Below are 21,883 nucleotides of genomic sequence, written 5' to 3' on the forward strand. Positions count from 1 at the left end.
TTGAGATCCATTGGTGTTTCCAATGCGTCCCGAAGAGTTTTGTGCGTTGTGTCTCTATGGATGATATACGTATAATTGGATTTCTAGTTTTGTGCAATCCTTTAATTCCCTTGCATTTGTGAGAATGTTGCTCTGTTATGATATCAAGTTATGATGCTACAAGTAATTTTCTCTGGTCTGTTGCCAGAATTCGTCTACTCCTTGAACTGCTGGGGGTGGAACCTGTAGTATCAGACTGCATCCAAGTGATGCCCGTTGGGTTCATTATCAACCATGATTTGCCTTCTCTGCTGCCTGCCTGCGTTTGGATCTTGGATGTTTGATCTGTTGTAGCCTTCTGTTGATTTTTCTTGATTGGATCTTTAACATGGCTAAGTGGAAAGGGGAGTTGGGGGCCGTAGAGGAACTTGGTGTTTGGAGGTATTTTGTAGCATTGAAGCCGAGCTTGGTGTATCTATAGGCTGGGGGTGAAGGCCGAATCACCGACCATCTCATGCTCCATCCATGGTACGAAACTTATATAGAAACTATAGCGAAATAAAAGGCTGATGTGAACAACGGATGAGGTCATTTGGATTGGGTTGGAATTCTTAAAAGGGTAATTGCTTACTGGAGACTATTGATTCATGACTATTGATACGTGCACCCAAAGCCTTGAGCTCATAATGTAGAGATGTGTGGTACAGCCGGCCACCCCCACTCAAAATGGAGAGAGAGAGAGAGAGAGAGAGAGAGAGAGAGAGAGAGAGCGCGTGCGCTTTACGTGACCTCTCGTAAAGATCTCCGAGATGGGAACTTGGGACGGCAGTATAATGAGTTCTTTGTAGTAAAATTTGGAGTGCAAGACCATTAATTTATCAACTGACAAAATATCAATCGTTTCATTTTAGAAAATTTGGAAATTTAAATTCTCCACTGACGAAGTGGATAACTTCACAACGGTTCTCCCAAGGGAAATAAATGACATAGTGAATTTACTACATATTTAATTATCAATTAATGCATAAATTGATTATCTAAGTATCCATTTTAACAAGCTTCTTCTGTTAAGGTGCCGTTTATCTATTCAAATATCCAGTCACAAAACACAATCAAATACAAGGAGGATATCCACCCAAAACTTTGTGATTAACAACCACCTAAGGACGAAGCTTTTAATGGTTTCCTGGTTGGCGGGTGCGGTCACAACTCTTTCTCATTCTCAAGCTGTGAGTTTGTCGCTGCCTTTTCTGCTTCTTCCAGCACAAATGTTCTAAGAGACTCCACATCCCTAGTCCCTGATTATATCCAGTTTACCGAAATCATCATTAGAACGAGGAAATCGTGGAAGTGAGTCATGTATAAGAACTCATAATGGATACTGCCGTCGTTCTTTTTCTTTTTTTTTTGCTTCAAGAAATATAACTACGGAGCAAAAGTACCATTCATTACTCTTAGTTATGCCGTACAAGTAAACCTAGCAATTTTGGTGGCTGAAATTTTGCAACGGAAAATAACTATGTCAAAACCCCATTTTCCCAAAAATATACATGGCTAGCATCTAGTTAGTTGAAGAGTAATGCATCTTGTCATCATGCAATCAGTAGTAAAACACCCCTACTTCAAAGTATAAAAGAAGCTGAAAACAAACAAAACAATCATAGGATCTCATCAGTTTCAGATGGGTTGTATTGGAACCACGAACTGTTAAGATAAATAAGTTGCTTGCTTCCTCTCATGTTTTACAGTCTCGTACAAGAAAGACTAGGAAATTAAACAAACAATTAACCATTGAGAGAGAACCAGCATATTCATGAACTCATTTTTACGCATTTCGCAGCTTAATGTTTATCTGGATAGGGAAACAGACCTAGTGGTCAGTGGCCTACAGTGTTCTAAGAGTCGGCCGCCTAGGCTGACTAGTTCCCGACTCCTTGCCTAGGTGCCAGGTGGTGGTCCTTAGGCAGTAGACTAGTTAGCACCTAGTCCCTGCGTAGGCTCTAGGCAGCAGACCAGTTGGCGTCTAGGCACTAGGCACCCCTTCTCTGCCCGACTAGCGCCTTTTAGAACAGTGGTGGCCTATAGTACATGTTACTTCAAATGCAACAGAATTTGTCATGTCCTACCAAAATAAAAAGACAGAAAAAATCCAAAAAATAACTAAAATGAGAATGGTAAGGAAGCCTCTCCCGAGTATGCACATTGTGCAGTTACATGTAAAAGGTTGTGCTGGAGACCAGTTGCTGTTATATCGAAGGATGGCCCTTATGCAAGATCTATTTCTCAAAATCTTGTCACTAGTCAAGACTCACCAAGGGACATCCACGGAAGTCCAAGTGCCTTTCCAATGTACAATTTCCTTTGTGTTTTTTACCATGGTACATGTACTGTTCTAAATGCTTGAATAAATGTGACAGACACTCCGGATGGGTAAGGATACGAGATGGTGTGTTCAGCATATATCTTGTGATGCCAACTCACCAAAAGTACAAAGGGCACTTCACACTTGGCTTAGCAGGTACAAGGGGTATGCAGTTGCCTCTGCCCAGCTTGAGATCCTGTCAATGGAACTCCCCCAACTGGTATATAGGGTTGGATGTCTCACAGGTGGAGCCAATAGGATGTCTAGAGCAAATGAAACTTAGGTGTAGAAGGGCAGTAAGGGAGATATTCTTACATACGAAGGTCTGCGTTTGAATTTGATCAAGATGCAAGTCAACCAAGGAAGAATAGACCCAATAAATTTGATGAATTCTATGTACTAACCACTGAACATATGGCCTTAGATGTCCCACGCATGAGTTAAAGATATTTCTCGTGATCCCCATACCGGTAAAGTGCCATTTAGGGGGACCTCTAGACCTGGTCCTATGCAATAACGTCAGGGTTCCATTACAAAGTTCCAACTTCCAAGAGTGCCTCTGGAAACTGCCCGTGGTATAACACAGATCTGCAAAGAAGGCACCGCTCATAGCTTGACCCCATAAAGTAAACAAGACAAGAGGGAGTTTGGATGGTTCACATGTCACCGCACGAAGAACAACACTGTCAGTATTGGGACTGCTATGGCGATGAGGTGGTAGGGCCACGTGGTAAGGTAGACTTGCATACCCAAACCTACATGCTGTTGAAAGGATACTACATAGAATATAAATTATACTACCTGCTTAGGTCCCTTTTGGGTGGTCCCTTGAAATTTGGTGACTCAATGAGCACACATTAGACTACATAAGCTGCACTTGCCATCATGTTGAGAAGCAACCATGTGTTTTTTAAAACTTCAAACCTTGAACTGTGCAATAGGCTCAAGGACGAAGGGAGTGGGATGCCAAGGGTGGCCATGGCACCCCTCAACCTTTCAATAACCACCAGAGTACCCTTGAAACTTTGAAAATGTTCACAACATAAATAAAATGGCCCAACAACATTCTTTTATCCTTTGTGGTCTCTGAGTAGTCCTCCAAAAATAGCAAATCATTCCACTTGTTCTTATGCTACATAAAAATTTCATTTGCAATTATAAAATAATTTTCACAATGTTTTAGGTATGAAAATACCATTGTCTAGATGGTAAGTTCTTATTTTGGCCTCCCTGAAGTCCAATTCCAAGCTTCGTCCCTGAATAGGCTATAGAATTAACCTTCTCCAACTGTCGATTGAGTCCAATTATAAACTCTCTTTTTTCATCCCCAATTCATAAGGTTTCATAATGTCTAATTAGTATGGAATGTGTACCAAGCTAGACCTTCCAGGAATATAGATACATGAAAGGATATGGAACCCCAAGATACCTGTTTGGAATGAAGAGGGATTTTGGGGGTGGGTCCACCGGTAAGTGTCACGTGGTGAGTTTATTCCAGACCCACACACATCATTTACAAGTTTTTCTAAGTTCTGTATTTTGATTTCACTCATGAATCACAAAGCCTAACTGTCCCAACTGACGTTGCAAATGAAACACTCATTTATTCTCGTAACATTACAAGTATATTAGGAGAATATGGCAAAATAACATGTTAAAACAAGAGCATTTGAAATCTTACACTTAGCGCTTCAGAACTAGATGATTTTTCACAGAACTTGAAGTGATCTAAAGGTGTTTAAATAACTGTAAGCAGAGTTTCTTTTGAAATTTAAATGTACCTTGGTATTTTGCAACTTCCTCTCCATTATAAAAGAGCTTGAATGTAGGATATGAATGGATATCAACTTTGGAGCACAGAGGTTTACTCGTTCCACAATCAACTTGTCCAACCTCTATCTCATCCTCGCGTTCCATTTCTTTCCCCAGGTCTTCCCACAATGACCCCAAATTCTTACTGGAAACTCAATTTTAATCAACAATAAGACCAAAAAATTCTTTAAAACAACTACAGAGAATGGGATGGACAAAGGTGGAATATTACCAGTGCTTACACCAAGGAACACAAAATCGCACAAACCACGCAGTATCTTTCTCCTTCACCTAAATGAAACAAAAACAAAAGCAAACAATGTTTAACATGGTTTTCTCTCTTACGATAGCAATTTAATGAAAATGAACTTTTTAAGGAAAATAACTAAGAAAGAAAGAAGGCTGAGTAACAAGAAGTTGTGCTAAACCTTTACTTTAATTGACGCTATCACATAAAATTGACTTTAAGTATCACATGCGATCAAGAAGTTTACATAGTATCAGAAATTTGTATCCAAACCATGAAGAACTTTATCATCAAACTACATGGCTCCAGGAGAGGGTCATGGGCATGTGAGTTTGAAATACAACACACCTGTGCAAGAATCCAAATAGACTTTTGACATTGTAACACATTATGAAGCCAGAAGTCTGGCCCTATGGGATACAATCATGGAGTACAATTTATGTTTGCATAGCAGTGCTTATGTATGTAACAAGAATTGCGGTTACATATCACAACCACCTGCACACTACCAGCAGTTCTGCAACCACAATTTGTCAAGACCCTAGCAAATTAAGTATTGGAACGCACTCCGAAATATTAGACACTAACGTTCCACAATAGAGATCTAAAGCGATCTCGATATTTTTACAACTCATTTCCTTAACATTTGCCCCATAGGAGTAAAAAATCAAATATAACCAACCAACATATAGAGCATTCATAAGATTCATAAGATAAATGTCAAAGAGAACTTGTCATATGTTTCTAGAAATATTTTGTACAGAAAAAATTCCAAACATACCATTCTACTTTTGGAATACTTCAATATAGTAAATATTTTCTTAAACTTTCTTATATCGTAATCTATAAAAATCCACCCGGCTGTCACACCGTACCGCAACTTAGAAGATTAGCTTATCAAGTTCCCGTTCTTCGAACCGAAATAGGTGAAACGATACGCGTTACAGGTAACATACTTCGGAAAATAAATAAAAAAGCTTAACACAACATACCCAGATACATATTGATACCCAAGAACCAGAAAGAATGTTTTTAAAGATTGTCTGTGATCTATGACATACTTGCATAATTCATCTTCATTAACTAACACGAAAAGAGCCAACAAAAGTTAAACACAACAACGGGGTAGTCCACAGACACAAGTGCTAATGAGAACAGAAGAAACCCTAATTAAGATCAAGAAAGAGAAGTTTGGAAGGAAGTGATTCACCTTGTCATTGAAAGTTTCTTCTGTTAGGGTTATCACCTCAGCTTCGGCGACTAATAGATTGAAAACAACAAGAAGGAAGAATGATAGTAGAATCAGAGAACGGTGGAAGTAGAGCTTCATCGCAGCTCCAATGCCTTCTCTCTCTCTCTCTCTCTCTCTCTCTCCAATTTGGGAAACTCGTCGGTTTTTGCTAGTAGCACACTAGCAGGCTCCCGGCGGCGGCTAGATCCGTCACTAACGGGCCATCACAAATTTAAACTGGACCAACAAGCCCACTCAAAGTCACGTAAACATGGGCCTATATGGAACTCATTCGGACCATATGGGAAAAAAAAATTATGGGATAATGACGGCTAGGACATATTTTGATAATTAATACCCGTCAATGACAAGCTAAGAACAATTATTAATATTGAAAATGTCATTGGCGGGTATTAATTATCAAAACCGGTCCTTGGCCATCATTTTCCCAAAAATTATTTCATAGACGAGCATACCTATTGTGATTACCATCCTTAGTCACGTAATCCTTCAAAATAGCCTTCGCTTTGCTCTCAATCCTCGCAATACGCTCGTGCTCTTAATTCTCGAAACTCAGGAGTTTTGTTAGATGTTTGATAAGTTTTTGAAAGACACCTTCACGCTCGCGCATTATGTGATTTAGTTACTATCCTGCCTCATACTTTTTGTCCTTTTTAATTTTATTAGTAATACTTTCCAAACTGAAAAATCAAATGTATCCATTCATAATTTATACTCTTTTTGTGTACCAATTTAAGATCTCGATTAGTTCTTTAAACTGGTGGGAAAATATTTTGAATTGAAAATTATTTTTTAATTCAAAAAGTAACATTATTTTTTGAAAATAACAAATAATACATCGTCTAAGATTAGTCTGGCCTCTTCTTGATTACCAAAACATTCATAGACGTATATATTTAATTAGTTATGTGCGACGCAATATTAATTGCAACTTCCACCAAGGAAAGTAAAATTACTTGAATTGAGGAGTAGACAAGCTATTTTCATAGTTCATTTACAAATTAGACCATAAACATTGATATAAAAAAGCACAGTTAAATAAATGCTCATGTCCCACTTGGCTTTGCCTGTGGCTGGGCAAACCATGAGGTCTATCTTTTGTAGGGTGAAATTCATTTTTCTTTTCATAACTCAGATGTTCCGATCGGCTTATGCACACGTAATACTCAATTCACGTAATTTCATCATATAGCCTTTACAAGTTGGGAAAACTAAAAAAGAACTGATACTCTTGCAAAATGCAATAAAAAATGGATGATGATATGGTGTTTCCAGTCATTTTGGAGACACTGTAATTTTTGGTATAACCTCACCATTACAAGCATAACCAAGACCAGTGATATGTATAACCAAGGTCTTACAAAGGCATAACCCCCAAAATCCCCAATTACGGTGTCCCCAAATGGTGGTGGACACCGTAGCATTTCCCATAAATAAAAAATATATGAGTAGTACATTCAAGAGAAATAATTTAATTGACTCCAGATTCAATTATTTTGTAATAACTCAGGTATCCAGACCAATTCACTCACACTTCGTAGTAAATTATGGAGGACAAATTCCACCACCTACTTGCAAGGGTCCCAATTAAAACTGGAGAAAGCTCTATATAAACTGACTTCAATCATCAAACTATTTCTTTGTAGTGTTTGAGTTTTTGACACAAACACCTATGAGCCCCATGCTTGGTTGGTTGCCATATATGTTGTGGAAGAGTTTCCAACAATCATATTTATAGGAAATCTTTCTCATTCCAAGAATGCCAACACCAATTAGTTCATTGTACACGCTGCCAAAATTATCCCAAGAAGCAAGCAATGGAGTTGAGAAGAAATACAAAAAGGCAAATTACCAACTTGGATTTTGTTGGAGATGTGCTAATGTGCTACAACAAACGAGTGCTAAAATTACCGTATATTTAGTGTAAACTTCATTACGCATATGCGACAGTTAGTTGAATGAGACGTACTAAGTAGTCCCATATATATCACGAGGTTGGATGCAAACAAAATAGCTTACTAATTGCTGTACCTTGTCAAAAAGATGATGTGGTGTGAAAATTATATTTTTTGATATTAAAACTATTTTGAAGACATGGTTAATGACTTAATGTCGCTAAAATCAATGCATACTATAAGCAAATGTGTTTTTTCTTCAAAAACTTCCAAACCTTCAATCCCGATTTTCTTCAATTTTGAGAGAGAGAGAGAGAGAGAGAGAGAGAGAGAGAGAGAGAGAGAGAGTTGGGTGTTGAATACGGAGGCAAAATTATTCCATGACCCTGCAGGAGTTCCATCACGTGCTATTTCAAATTCATTGTTCACCACACATGTCTTTCAGTGCATAGAGTGAGACAATGTTAGCGCGTGTGCATCGATCATGGGACAACAAAAAAAGTAATAATTAAACTATTTTTTTTATCATTCTAGCGTTGTACCCGTTTGATCCATATACTGGGAAAAAAAACCAATGTGATTTTTTTATCTCATGCATTGAACGGAACGATAGTTTGTAAAACAAGAAAGTTCCAAGACAGGGAAGAAATGCAGAACGACATCTTATTCCGTTATTAATAACTCTCCTCAAGGGCATTGAACAAAACAAAGCCGAATCCAAGTCCAAAAATTTGAAAGCACAAAAAATGCTTTCCAAAAAAACCTCCTACCTTATTGCTCAAAAAACCAAGTCCTACCACCTAGTGAATTCCATCAAAAGCCCTTAACCATCTCATCACCAAAGCTCCTAATCACCTCAGGAATCCTCTCGTTCTTCACTTTCTCCGCTGAGGCAGATCCCGAGGGCAGAATGGTAGATTCACTCTGAGCGTTAACGATTCTCTCGAGCCTCTCCTCGCTCACCCCGAAGGCAGCTGCGAAAGCGGGACCCCTCATGCTTTGTAGGACAGAGTTAGAACCCACCAGGAACTGAGGCCGGTTCCTGCGGGCTGAGGTGGTGAACCCGAAGAACTCGAATGGGCCGGAGTGAGACGCGATTTGGCAGAATGGGAAGTACCGGGGGATCCAAAACACGTCGCCTTCGTTCACTTTAGCATTCATGGCTAAGGTTCCGTTGGGAAACACTATTTGGATTCTGCCACTTCCTCTCAAAACGATGCCGTACTCTGTGGCGGTTGGATTGAGATGTGGTGCCATCATTGATCCCTATATATTGTAAAAACAAGAAATAGTTAGCTAATTTTGATGATAAAAATGCAGTAATTAATTATCTTCCAATTAAAATAAAATACTCGCCTAAATATTAATATCAAAACACATAACAACCATTGTAACTTTTTCCTTAGTTTTACATAAGAGCGTGGAAGTGAGTAACATTACCGCAGTGAGATTGACAAGATAAATGCCAACACCGGATCGCCGGAGGGGCGAATAAGCGGACTGATCAACGGCAACGCTCGACCCATAGTCGTTTTCAAAGTCGGGCTTCCTGTCGAAGAGGTTGTATGAGTCTGGCCTACTGCTTCTCTCTTCATCTTTTCCACTCACTTGGTTTCCAAAAACAGAGTTCAAAAGCTTCCACATAATGGGTTCTTCATCTTGCTCGGTTGCTTCTTCGTGGACTTGCGCCATTCTCTTCAAGCATTGCACTCTTTCATAATGCTTCATTTCCAAGAATTGGGTCCAAACTCTTGATTGGTGCGAGTTCGACAATGATATGATGGGGCCAGATTTTTGCCGGGTCAAGATCTGTCTCACTTGTGATTCTGAGACCTGCAAAAGCAATCGATTAGAGTTCTTTTTTCTTTCTTTCTTTCTTTTTTTTTTCTGGTCCCCGTATTGGAATTATAAGTTTTCATCTATAGATTGCATACGTTAAGTGCGGTCGAAAGAGTTGAGCTTTCGAAACCAGCAAGTACAGATGTTGGATTCGAGCCTCCACCAATGAAGAAAGACTGTAGAAACATAAAAAAAAGAGCAAACAATTTAGCAAATTTTGTAGAAAACACACAACATGCTGTACTAGGTAATGTTATAAGCAACTGTTACTTTTCTTTTTTTCCAAACCAATTCAAGGGTTAATGTACCTGGAAGGTGCCCCATCCAATGCTGTCAGATTTTTCAATGCTACAAATAACATGAAGTTGTTGGCCATCGGCAGTGTTAACCAAATAGAATGTAGAACCGGCTGAAATTCTATACAGATCTCCGCAATTCAATCTCTTCTCAATCAGCTCATCCCTGTAGATTGATCCAACCCTTGCTTCGCCTGCCAACAACCTCATATAATATATCAATATCAAAAGCAACAAAAACATTCCAAAAACATTGTTCAATGATATTTTAGCCATATGGCTTCTTTATGCTGTAACATTCTTGTTAGTTCATTATCCTCATTTTAGCGTAGATCATACGATTTCGAAAAACAAAACTCTCTCCACTTTAGTCCCCATCACAGAGGTATGCGTACCCAAAATGATTTGCTCTCAACAGTCAAACATAACAGGTCGAGTATTAACTAGATAGGGATGAAAAGTTACCTCTGCGGATAAAGAGGATGAGGTCGGAGTCGAGGTACTGAGGGATGAAGAGGGAATTGGGCTCCATTGTTACGAACCCAACATGAATATTTGGCCAGTCCGAAATCCACCCGTGAGTGCTCCTCACCACTTTCATTTCCCCTGCTTCAGTCCTCACAACCCGCTTCATGTCCCGCAACAGGAACATCCTCTCCCTCCCTCTCCTCTCTCCTCCTTCACCGCCCTCGTGATGATTGTAACCCTTCACCATTGCCACTGCACAGCACAGGGCTAACACCAGCAGCAACAAAGCACTTGCGATTCTCCCCATCTCTGTCTCTGTCTCTCTCTCTAGCTTTCTCTCACTACTATTCTTCTTTTTGTTGAGTGATTGCTGCTAGAATTCAGTTTGTGTGATGATGGTAGGAGAAGTGGGAGGTTTATATAGGGATAAAAGGGGAGAGATTTGAGGGTAGTTAGCGATACGTGTTATTCATCCAGTTTTTGTCTGGAGATTTGGGTGGCATATTGGAAAGCATATACGCCGTTGAGATTGGGTGAGAAATAACCGGTCATCTCTAATTGCTAATTTCAACATGACAACATTTAATCCATTTAGGACATGGTTCCTTCCATCCCCAATAAATAAGTATAAAAAGCCGACGTAAATTCTTTTTTTGTTTTAAAAAAAAGCACAAATAGCATGGTATGTTAGACACAAAATAAAATGAAATAAAAAAAAAAAAATCTTGATTGAGAAAGAGGAAGAAAAAAGGAAGGCAAGAAGCAACACAAAGCAATCATCCCCGACTTGGCTATGGTCCAGATCCTTTTACTCCGCCTTCAGAACCTTCGAGCAACAACGCAAAAGAAGCTGGGATCCACAGAAAGTCAAGTCATGAGCAAGGCCAAGGGAATTGTCTTGTCTAGGGATATAAGAAAGAGTGACCCAATTGTGCCAGGATGGAATTTAATTTCGAGGAAAATTAGGAGAAATAATTTATTTTCGACCAAAATTACCCCATTGTGACATTGTATACATTGTTTTATTTTCTGTACAGAGCAAAGTATAAGATGACTTAATTTATTTATGTGTTGATAACTAAAACAATCTTAGGCTCCATTTGTTTCGATGTAATGTCTTACAATATAAAATGTTTTTTGTGTAAAATATTTTTTTTAAAAAACAAACTTTAAACTTTTATTTTTCAATGTTTGGTTGACACATTAATTTTTTTTCTTCTAGAAATCAATAAAATAGTGTAGAGAGAGAGAGAGAGAGAGAGAGAGAGAGAGAGAGAGAGAGAGAGAGAGTTGAACATGGGTCGGGACTGATGATCGAGCAAACTGAACAGTGAGAATTGCAGTAAATGGCAGAGAGTTCATTTCGAAAAATAATTTACAGAAGACTTAAGGGTAAGTCATTTTTATCAAATTAATGAAAAATATTTTTCTTATTTTTTATACAACCAAATACAGGAAAATAGGTAAAAAAAAAATTACGTCCAAATAAACATAGCCTTAGGGAAATATTAATTGACAGCAAATTTCACAGAGCAAAGTAAATTTATTTGTGTTCAAGACCACACAATGACAAAGCATTTGCAAAGTTCAAGTTACTGAAAATATATAACACGGTAATAAATACTAGTAATATACTCCCTCCGTCCCAATTTGCTTGTTCAATTGTCGAAATACGTGTCTTTCAAAAATATATTTATATGTTACATTTTATAATATTTTTTTTGTTGAAGATTTTGTATAATAAAACTAATTGAGATCTATCAAACAAGATCCATATTGCATATTAAAAACATTACGAATTGAAAATTATAGCCAATTTTTTGAGAGGTCAAACGCTCTCAAAAAGTCAAAAATGGGTCAAACAAACCGGGACGAAGGGAGTACTAAACAGTAAAGATTGAGGTACAACAAAGGTTGTACAGTAGCCGTGTACAGATGATTTTTGCGCCCGTCTCGGGTCCCGCAAGCTTAAATTCTGAAGCAAAGTTGGATGATTCGTAAATTCCTTTACCGATATCGGATTGAGATGATTTTTTTACAAAGACCGTAAACAATATGTTTTGAACAAAATGAGCAGCTCCGATCATCTTTGCAGGACCCGAGACGGGCGCAAAAACCATCTGTACTCTACTGTTGTACAGCTTTTGCTGTACCATTAGCAGCTCTCTATACTAAAGCATGATAATGCCCCTTTCCCACCGTTCGCTCTGCCGGTACTGGCCGCACCGTGATGTCTATCGTTACGTTTTGTTTCATAGAGGAATTGAAGTACAGGGTGATGAGGAAAGATGCGATTTAGGTAGAATCGTTTTATTTTTTCAAAAAGTCTACAATCAACTTTAGAAAGACAACTCCATCCAGAACCGATCGATGTATGCAGACCTATATATATGTGTATCGAACGGTTCCAAACACAGTTGTGTTCAGAGTTGTATTTTAAAGTTGTATTGGTAGTACTGCTCGTGTTTCTTTCTTCTAATAAGAATGAATCACTCAGGTACTGCAATAGTTTGACCTTCTCTCATGAGTTTTTTATTCTCAAAAAACCTGTTTTAAATCGTTTTTCTTCATTTTTTAAAACTGAAACGATGATGATGTTATTCTTCTACCATGTTTTAGATATATAAGAAATGCGGTGACAATGATTGGCCAATACGCATTGATTCTTTGATAAATCGAGAATTGGTCTAATGGAAGAAGGTGCCCTGAGTTTTGAGCAAACAATGTGTGGGGAGATGAATTATTTTGTCTTCCTAAGACATGGTCACATGTTGTATTTCATCGATGGTTAATCTAGATCAGAAAAAAGAGAGACAAGGTGAATACATGATTATTCACCATCAATTAGACGCCAAGTTCTTTATAGCCAGAAAACTGAATATTTCAACGCAAGTGAGGCTTATCATTTACTTGGTATATGTCCGAGTAGAGACAATGACATTTGGAGGGAATCTTTATCCTTTAAAAATGCCGTACTTATTAATCGCCGTTAAAATTATCCAAACGAGAAAGCAATGCGATTGGGAAGAAATGCGAAACGCCGTCTTATTAACAACTCTCAAGCCTCCTCAAGGGCATGAACAAAACAAAAACCAAACCAGCTGGAAAGAAAAAAGAAACAAGAAAACGAAATTGAAAGCGAAGAAACGCTTCCGAAAAAACAACTCTACCTAAACTTTTAACCCAAAAAACCAATTCCTACATCTGCACCACCAAGCTAGTAAAGTCCCTCAAAGCCCATAACCATCTCATCACCAAAGCTCTCCATCACCTCCGAAGCCATCTCGTTCTTCAATCTCAGTACCCCTGAAGCAGATGTCGGGGGCAAAATAATAGATTCACTCTGAGCATTCACAATTTTCTTGAGTCTCTCTTCGCTCACCCCAAAGGCAGCTGCGAAAGCGGGCCCCCTCATGCTTTGTAGAACAGAGTTGGACCCCACCAAGAACTGGGGCCGGTTCCTGCGGGCTGAGGTGGTGAACCCGAAGAACTCGAATGGGCCGGAGTGAGACGCGATCTGGCAGAATGGAAAGTACCGGGGAATCCAGAACACGTCGCCTTCGTTCACTTTAGCATTCATGGCTAAGGTTCCGTTGGGAAACACTATTTGGATTCTGCCGCTTCCTCTCAAAACGATGCCGTACTCTGTTGCTGTTGGGTTGAGATGTGGCGCCATCATTGATCCCTATCGTAAAAACAAGAAATAGTTAGCTAATTTTGATGATAAAAATGCTGTAATTATCATAAAATTAAACTACAATACTGGCCTATATATTAATATATCAAAATTCATAACATCAATTGTAACTTTTTGCTTAGTTTTACATTAGAGCGTGGAAATGAGTAACATTACCGCTGTGAGATTGACAAGATAAAGGCCAACACCGGATTGCCGGAGAGGCGAATAAGCGGACTGATCAACAACAACGCTCGACCCATAGTCGTTTTCAAAGTCGGGCGTCCTGTCGAAGAGGTTGTATGAGTCTGGCTTGCTGCTTCTCCCTTCATCTTTTCCACTCACTTGGTTTCCAAAAACAGAATTCAAAAGCTTCCACATAATGGGTTCTTCATCTTGCTCGGTTACTTCTTCGTGGACTTGCTCCATTCTCTTCAAACATTGCACTCTTTCATAATGCTTCATTTCCAAGAATTGGGTCCAAACTCTTGATTGGTGTGAGTCCGAGTGGGAGTTTGACAATGATATGATGGGGCCAGATTTTTGCCTGGTCAAGATCTGCCTCACTTGTGATTCTGAAACCTGCAAATGCAATTGATTAGAGTTCTTTTTTCTTTCTTTCTTTCTTTTTCTTTTTTTTTTCTGGTCCCCGTGTTGGAATTATAAGTTTTCATCTATAGATTGCATACGTTAAGTGCGGTCGAAAGAGTTGAGCTTTCGAAACCAGCAAGTACAGATGTTGGATTCGAGCCTCCGCCAATAAAGAAAGACTGTAGAAACACAGAAAAAGAACAAACAATTCAGTAAATTTGTTGAAATAAATCAACGTCAGAAAACACACAAAATGCAGTACCTAGGACTCTGTTGGTTTTTGTTTTTTTTTTTTTGTCCAAAACAATTCGAGGGTTAATGTACCTGGAAGGTGCCCCATCCAATGTTGTCAGATTTTTCAATACTACAAATGACATGAAGTTGTTGGCCATCGGCAGTGTTCACCAAATAGAATGTAGAACCAGCTGAAATTCTATACACATCTCCGCAATTCAATCTCTTCTCAATGAGCTCATCCCTGTAGATTGATCCAACCTTTGCTTCGCCTGCAAAGAACCTCATATAATAGATCAAAAGTTACGAATCAAATCTCTCCCTCAAATCTCCAGACAAAACTGGAAAAAAAAAAAAAAAGCATTCCAAAAACATTGCTCATACAAAAATTATAGACAACGGAGTAATCCGTAAATGATATTTTAGCCAAATTCTTGTCAGTACATTATCCTCATTTTATCGTAGATCATGCTATTTTGAAAAAACAAAGCTCTCTCCACTTGAGTCCCCATCAAAGAGGTATGTGTACCCAAAATGATTTGCTCTCAACATTCAAACGTAACAGGTCGAGTTTTAACTAGATAGGGATGAAATATTGTTACCTCTGCGGATAAAGAGGATGAGGTCGGAGTCGAGGTACTGAGGGACGAAGAGGGAATCGGGCTCCATGGTGACAAACCCAACATGAATATTGGGCATGTCCGAAATCCACCCGTGAGAGCCCCTCACCACCTTCATTTCCCCTGCATCAGTCCTCACAACCCGCTTCATGTCCCGCAACAGGAACATCCTCTCCCTCTCTCTCCTCTCTCCTCCTTCACCGCCCTCGTGATGATCGTAACCCTTCACCATTGACACTGCACAGCACATGAGGGCTACTACTAGTAGCAACAAAGCACTTGCGATTCTCCCCATCTCTCTCTCTCTCTCTCTAGATCTCCCTACTATTCTTCTCGTTCTTCAGTGATTGCTGCTAGAATTCAGTTTGTGTGATGATGGGTGGAGAAGTGAGAGGTTTATATAGGGAAAAAAGGGAGAGATTTGAGGGTGGTTAGTGATACGTGTTATTCATCCAGTTTTCTCTGGAGATTTGGGTGGCATATTGGAAAGCATATACGCTGTTGAGAAATAATCGGTCATCTTTAATTGCTTTCAACATTACAACATTTAATCCATTCAGGACAAATAGGACGGTATGTTAGACACAAAATTAAAATTGAGAAGTTGACAAGGGGTTTTCAGGTAGGGGCGGCTCCAGGATTTGTTGGAGTTTTTCAAAATAAAATTGGATTTTAGTTTGGAATTTTCGAAAAAGTACCGAGTGAGATTTTTGTGAAAGGTTGCTACACCTTTTCATATGAGTTGTGACTTTTTGTAAATTGTTATAACATCCATTAAATTGAGGTGTGTATGTTTGGGAAAGATGTGATTGTTAGGAAGGGTCCCGAAGGGATATGAGTCATGGGGTGCCTCCAAAAGTCATGACCCTTCCTAAATATTTGTTTAAAGGGTGCCTACTAATAGGCATGTTCTTTCCATTAATTGTTTTCAATAGACATAACCATTTCTTATGGTTGTTTACTGGAGACACAACCTTTTACACAAGGGTGCTTATAAGTCTATAAATAGGCCATTTGTAAAGTCATTTGATGGGCCGGAAAATTCCATACTGAATTGTTTTCTTTCTCTCTACACATTCTCTTTCTAGAATGGCAAATCGATATCCTATTATTCCACATAAATAGAATATCAGTCCTTAGTTCTTTTACATTTGCTTAGCGGATATTTTGTCTGTCTTTGTTTGTGCAAACGCAAACAGAAAGAACCTAGAGTTTGGATTCGATTTATCTTGAAGGCGGATTTGCTGTAACCCAGTGCACACCTTCTGGTGGAGGCAAATACTGTCTATAAGAAAACGTTCTCCTAACGCGACTCGAATGGTTTCTATCGTTTCTAGATTTTGAAGAGACAGCCCCATCACTTTCATCATTTTGAAGATCGGATTTCCAACAAGATTTTTATGACAAAAGTATGTAATATGTAAATGGCGAAAAGCTCTAGACAAAGAATAAATAAACTCTAACTTTAGTGAGATACTTATATTACACGGAAATGAAAATTGTATACATAGATCCCCTCCTTTTTTTTATTTACCAATCTAGTTTTGAGGTTCCAAAATTTATTGGGGAACTTGGTTTAGTTTGTTAGGCTATATTATTCAGTTATTCAAATTTAATTGGACTTTCATGTAGTTTACAACTTTACTATGATCACCACACATCCACAAGCACTTGTAGTTACCCACCTACACACACGCAAGCACTTAAACCCATGTTTACATTGTGAAAGCAAAACACGTAAACACATTCACATTGTGGGTGAGTGCGCACTATAAGTGTTTGTGTATTTGTGTGTGTGATTTTATAATTTTTATGTATTTTAACTCCGCACGAGTGATCTAGTGCTGACAATATATAGACCATTAAAATTAAACTTTTTTTTTAGGATCGAGGGGGTTCGTTGAACCCCTTGATATAATGGTGGAGCCGCCCGGTTTCAAGAATGTGATTTACCTTGTTATACTTTTGATAGTGAAGGATGTTCGGACCATTTTTCACGTACCTCGATTGACTCCACCTTAAGATGACAAATGGGATCATAAACCACTGCGTGAACATTTCCTCTTGAAGAGATTTTCCTCCGAACCAATGGCATTGTGGGGCATACATTGTTCAATTTTCGCACAGATCGTTGTATAAGATAACTTCATTTTTTTTATGAATCCTGCAGCACACACAGACTATACACGCACAAATTGTGCACAGATTTTCTGTGGGCCCACCATGGGTTCCACAAAACGATCTGAATCGTTCATTGAATGTAAAACATTTTTTTTGAGAGTCTTCGCGAAAAATCTGCTCAATCCGATACCTATAGATGCTTGATCTAATCATTTAACTTTTTACTTTTTAATCACTCAAGGGCAATTGTTTGCGTTTGACCTTCTCTCATGAGTTATAAATTTATTCTAAAAACAAAATTAAACTTTTTTTCTAATTTGTTTAAACTGAAACGATGATGTTATGAATTCTTGTAGTTAGTTATGTCAATCCGCCATGTTCTGATTAGCTAAGAAATTAATGCAGTGACGATGATTCCAATATGCATTTAGATATATACTTACAAGTAAGAAGGCATATGATGCCGTCAAATTCTTGTTCCCTTTAATTTTTGTAAACAATTTCAAAGATTAATAAAATTTTCTTTTACCGTTCAAAAAATAATCATCTCAAACCTCGTCGCTTGTCACCATAAAACACAAAGATGGAAGTAGTAGTATATATATTTATGCAGATCAAGAATTAGTAATTTGATGGAATGAAAGTGCTCTGAGTTTCGAAGCAAACAGTGCATGCGGAAAGAAATTAGCTAGGGGTGTTTTCGGTAGTGAAAAATTCGTAGATTTTTATTTGTGGTTGAAAAGTTGTTAGGTGTTTCCGATAGTGAATAAGTTGTTGAGAAAAAATGTCAAGTTATTTTCGGTAGTAAAAAATTTTTTTGCTGAGTATGTGAGTGAAAAAGTTGTTGAGTTGGTAAAAAAAAAAATTTAGCGAAAACCAATTAGTAACGTGTTAAGTTAAAATTTTGTCCTTCAAAAGTTAAAATTATCGAAACAAGAAAGCAATGCGATTGGAAAGAAATGCAAACCGCCATCTTATTCACAACTCTCGACCCTCAAGGGCATGAACAAACAAACCCAAAAACCAAAACAAAACTTGAAAAGAAGAAGAAGAAGAAAATTGAAAAAAAAAAAACAAAACTCTTCCTACCTTATTTTACCCAAATTTTAAAAAAACTAAAAAAAAACTAAAAAAAAAAAACAACAACAACAACTCCTACGATTCCGCCACCTAGTAAATTCCCTCGAAGCCCATAACCATGTCATCATCGAAGCTCCCGGTCATGTCTGAAACCCTCTTGTTCTTCGCTTTCTCCACCGAAGCAGATCCCGGGGGCAGAATGATGGATTCACTCTGAGCATTCACGATTTTCTTGAGCCTCTCTTCGCTCACCCCGAAGGCGGCTGTGAAAGCGGCCCCCTCATGCTTTGTAGACAGAGTTGGAGCCCACCAAGAACTGAGGCTGGTTCCTCCGGGCCGAGATGGTGAATTCGAAGAACTCAAACGGGCCGGACCCAGAGGCGATCTGGCAAAATGGGAAGTAGCGCGGGATCCAGAACACATCGCCTTCGCTCACTTGCGCGTTCGTGGCTAAGGTTCCGTTGGGACACTATCTGGATTGTGCCACTTCCTTTCAAAACAATGCCGTACTCTGTTGCTATTGGGTTGAGATGTGGTGCCATCATCGATCCCTACATCCAAGAGGCAGTCAGCTGATGTCATGATCCAAATGCAGTAACAATTAACAACAACAAAGGTACAACCTTGCTATATAATTGAGTAATTGGTGTTCTATAATAATTCCATGAAGCTCAAACTGTTTCGATCGTATGATTTGAGCTTCGTGAAATTGTTATAGAACATTAAGATTGAATAAGTTATATAATTTAAAAAGTGAGTGAATATTACCGCATTAAAATTGACTAAATAGAGGCCAACACCGGAGTGCCTGAGAGGCGAATAATCGGACTGTTCAAGAGCAACGCTAGAGCCATAGTCGTTTTCGAAATCGGGCTTCTTGTTGAAGAGGTTGTAGGAGTGAGGCTTCTTGCTGCTGCTTCTTCCTACATCATTTCCACTCAATTCCTTTCCGAAAACTGAGTTCAAAAGCTTCCTGAACGACCTCATAATCGGCTCCTCCTCTTTTTCGGTTTCTTCTTCTTCTTCGAAATGCATTGCCATTCTCTTCAAACATTGCACTCTTTCGTGATGCCTCATTTCCAAGAACTGGGTCCAAACTCTTGATTGGTGTGAGTCCAAGTTGGAGTTTGTGTTTGACAAGGAGGTGATCGGCCCGGAACTTTGTCCGGTCAGGATCCGGCTCACTTGCGATTCCGAGACCTGCAATTAATTAGAACTATTTGAGTAAGGTTTCTTTGTTTTCCACTTATAAATGTAAAGATTGTTGGGAAAATACCCGATCTCACCCGCACAACGGAAGCGTAACGAAAAACAAAACACACAAAAGAGACACAAGATTACGTGATTCCCCAAACTCGGGTACGTCCCCGGAGAGAGAACTTCCACTAATATTGAATGAGTACAATGAGATACAAAATACCCTACTCTAGCTCTCAAGCTCTCGATATTTTTATCTCCCTCAAACTCACAATTTTCTCACTCACAATTTTCTCTCTGCGGTAACTCACACATGCACAAAGAAAGTATTGACTTTTCTCTGTTGTTCTCTGCCTTTTCAACACACACCTCACAAACGGCACAGTAGCCTCTATAAATAGGCATGACTTAAGGCTAGTATAAAAGCCTCTTGAACTGCCCAGAAGAAGAATCTGGAGCCCAACACAACAAATGCTCCATGGGACTTGTTGGAATGCACCACCTAGAGCCAATTAACTCCACCGAACCATCTGCACATTCTATGCAAACTAATGCCATTAAATACACAACTACCAGCATTTTCTTTCTTTTCTTTTTCCAACAGCTTTTCCCACATAGCAAAAAACGCAACAAAGATGGGATGATGTACATTGTTAGTTTTAAGTATTTTCATTTTGCTTACGTTTAATCCGGTAGAAAGGGTTGAGCGTTCGAAACCAGCAAGTACAGATGTTGGATATGAGCCTCCGCCGATGAAGAAAGACTGCAAAATCATTAAGACGAAGCAAACATCTCAGTAAATTTTGCAAAAAACAATCAAAAGCCAAAACACAAACAACTGTAGCAGCCTAGAGCAAGCCCATAATACGAGTCATTTGGTTTTCAAATTCATAATTTGACAGTTCTATTTTTGGTAAAATCCAAGTTTATTTTGTACTTTCTTTTGCTGCCAATAAATGGTTGGGTTTGTTTTGAGTCATACGCAATTGGTACGTTTCATAGAATTTTTGTGATCGAGCTTTCAATGTTTAATTTACCTAGAATGTGCCCCATCCGATGCTATCAAATTTCTCAATGCTGCAAATGACATCAAGCTGTTGGCCATCGGCAGTGTTGACCAAATAAAATGTAGAACCAGCTGAAATTCTATACACATCTCCGCTCGTCAATCTCCTCTCTATCAGCTCATCCTTTTAGATTGACCCAATCCTTACTTCCCCTACAACCCAACCTCATAATATATAAGTCAATGGTCCAATGAAAATTTCTATCTTTTCTAGTATTCAAAATTTCAAGTTTTATAAACATGTGGCTGAGAGAGAAATTAAGAGGCAAGTGGAGTGGTAGACACTACGTACTTCCACGCATTCGGCTGGTATTCAACAATACTGATTTTCGCCGAAAGAGAGAGAGCATTACCTCGACGAATGAAGAGGATCAAGTCGGAGTCGAGGTACTGAGGGATGAATAGGGAATTGGGCTCCATGGTAACGAACCCGACATGAATATTCGGCCACTCCGAAATACACCCTTTAGAGCCCCTCACCACCTTCATTTCCCCTGCATCAGTCTTCACCACCCGCTTCACGTCCCGCAACACGAACCTCTCTTCCCTCCTCTCTCCTTCGCCGCTCACCACTGCCACCGCATAGCACACGGTCACCGCGAGCAGCAACAAAGCACTAGTAATTCTCCCCATCTCTCTCTCTCTCTCCAACTTTCTCTCACCTCCTTTTCTTTGTAATGTGATTGCCACTGGAAATTCAGTTTTTGTGTGATGATCGGAAGAGAAGTGGGAGGTTTATATAGGGGAAAAGGGAGAGATATTTGAGGGTTGGTTGATGATACGTGTTGGTCATCCAGTTTTGTTCGGTTTTTTTGTAGCCTATTGGAAAGCATATTACGCCGGTTGTCGGACGGCGAGGAATTTCCGATCGACTCCAAAGACAAAGTCAGTAGTGCCTTCCTATTCATTAATTTGTGTAGTTTTGTATGACTTCTTCTTTTGCCTCCCCACAAAAACGGAGGCACCTCATCATTCGAACGTGGTCGTTTGTGAAACAATAAGTTTAGGAACACTTCTGCCAACCACAAATATTGTTGTGAAACGATAAATATACATAGAATTGTTATGAAATGGTACAGCATCGCCCCACGAAACAAAGCAAAAGCAAAAAAAAAAGTGGGAATTTTTGGGAGGCCCTATTTTCGCAA

At 39.0% G+C, this 21,883-nt stretch overlaps 3 protein-coding genes and 2 pseudogenes across 3 annotated transcripts; 1 reads left to right on the top strand and 4 right to left on the bottom strand.

Moving 5' to 3' along the window:
- LOC131316466 (elongation factor 1-alpha 1-like) overlaps positions 1-97 on the top strand; it is a 9,269-nt pseudogene extending 9,172 nt beyond the window's left edge.
- Positions 98-984: 887 nt separating this feature from the next.
- LOC131316673 (protein disulfide-isomerase 5-1) lies at positions 985-5,879 on the bottom strand. The gene is made up of 4 exons (XM_058346140.1): positions 5,611-5,879; positions 4,386-4,444; positions 4,123-4,298; positions 985-1,277 (listed from the first exon to the last, which is right to left on the bottom strand). The coding sequence occupies exons 1-4, from the start codon at positions 5,728-5,730 to the stop codon at positions 1,183-1,185; spliced, it is 450 nt and encodes a 149-aa protein (XP_058202123.1). The 5' UTR covers positions 5,731-5,879; the 3' UTR covers positions 985-1,182.
- Positions 5,880-8,196: 2,317 nt separating this feature from the next.
- Positions 8,197-10,540, bottom strand: LOC131316839 (vicilin-like seed storage protein At2g28490). Its single transcript, XM_058346339.1, has 5 exons — positions 10,148-10,540; positions 9,695-9,876; positions 9,482-9,562; positions 8,988-9,380; positions 8,197-8,813 (listed from the first exon to the last, which is right to left on the bottom strand). The coding sequence occupies exons 1-5, from the start codon at positions 10,455-10,457 to the stop codon at positions 8,361-8,363; spliced, it is 1,419 nt and encodes a 472-aa protein (XP_058202322.1). The 5' UTR covers positions 10,458-10,540; the 3' UTR covers positions 8,197-8,360.
- A 2,726-nt stretch (positions 10,541-13,266) lies between these two features.
- Positions 13,267-15,602, bottom strand: LOC131316762 (vicilin-like seed storage protein At2g28490). Its single transcript, XM_058346231.1, has 5 exons — positions 15,254-15,602; positions 14,742-14,923; positions 14,516-14,596; positions 14,004-14,408; positions 13,267-13,835 (listed from the first exon to the last, which is right to left on the bottom strand). The coding sequence occupies exons 1-5, from the start codon at positions 15,564-15,566 to the stop codon at positions 13,368-13,370; spliced, it is 1,449 nt and encodes a 482-aa protein (XP_058202214.1). The 5' UTR covers positions 15,567-15,602; the 3' UTR covers positions 13,267-13,367.
- Positions 15,603-18,536: 2,934 nt separating this feature from the next.
- LOC131316900 (vicilin-like seed storage protein At2g28490) lies at positions 18,537-21,434 on the bottom strand (annotated as a pseudogene).
- Positions 21,435-21,883: the final 449 nt, after the last annotated feature.

The sequence above is a fragment of the Rhododendron vialii genome, chromosome 1a (genome assembly GCF_030253575.1).
Source record: "Rhododendron vialii isolate Sample 1 chromosome 1a, ASM3025357v1".
Taxonomy (NCBI): Eukaryota; Viridiplantae; Streptophyta; class Magnoliopsida; order Ericales; family Ericaceae; genus Rhododendron; species Rhododendron vialii.

Coding starts and splice junctions, on each gene's coding strand:
- LOC131316673 (XM_058346140.1), bottom strand. CDS start 5,730: ATGAAGCTCTACTTCCACCGTTCTCTGATTCTACTATCATTCTTCCTT. Junction 4,445..5,610: donor AAGAAACTTTCAATGACAAG/GTGAATCACTTC, acceptor TGTTTCATTTAG/GTGAAGGAGAAAGATACTGC. Junction 4,299..4,385: donor GTTCCTTGGTGTAAGCACTG/GTAATATTCCAC, acceptor TTGAGTTTCCAG/TAAGAATTTGGGGTCATTGT.
- LOC131316762 (XM_058346231.1), bottom strand. CDS start 15,566: ATGGGGAGAATCGCAAGTGCTTTGTTGCTACTAGTAGTAGCCCTCATG. Junction 14,597..14,741: donor TTGGATGGGGCACCTTCCAG/GTACATTAACCC, acceptor GTGTTTCTACAG/TCTTTCTTTATTGGCGGAGG. Junction 14,409..14,515: donor CTCTTTCGACCGCACTTAAC/GTATGCAATCTA, acceptor TTGCATTTGCAG/GTTTCAGAATCACAAGTGAG.
- LOC131316839 (XM_058346339.1), bottom strand. CDS start 10,457: ATGGGGAGAATCGCAAGTGCTTTGTTGCTGCTGGTGTTAGCCCTGTGC. Junction 9,563..9,694: donor TTGGATGGGGCACCTTCCAG/GTACATTAACCC, acceptor ATGTTTCTACAG/TCTTTCTTCATTGGTGGAGG. Junction 9,381..9,481: donor CTCTTTCGACCGCACTTAAC/GTATGCAATCTA, acceptor TTGCTTTTGCAG/GTCTCAGAATCACAAGTGAG.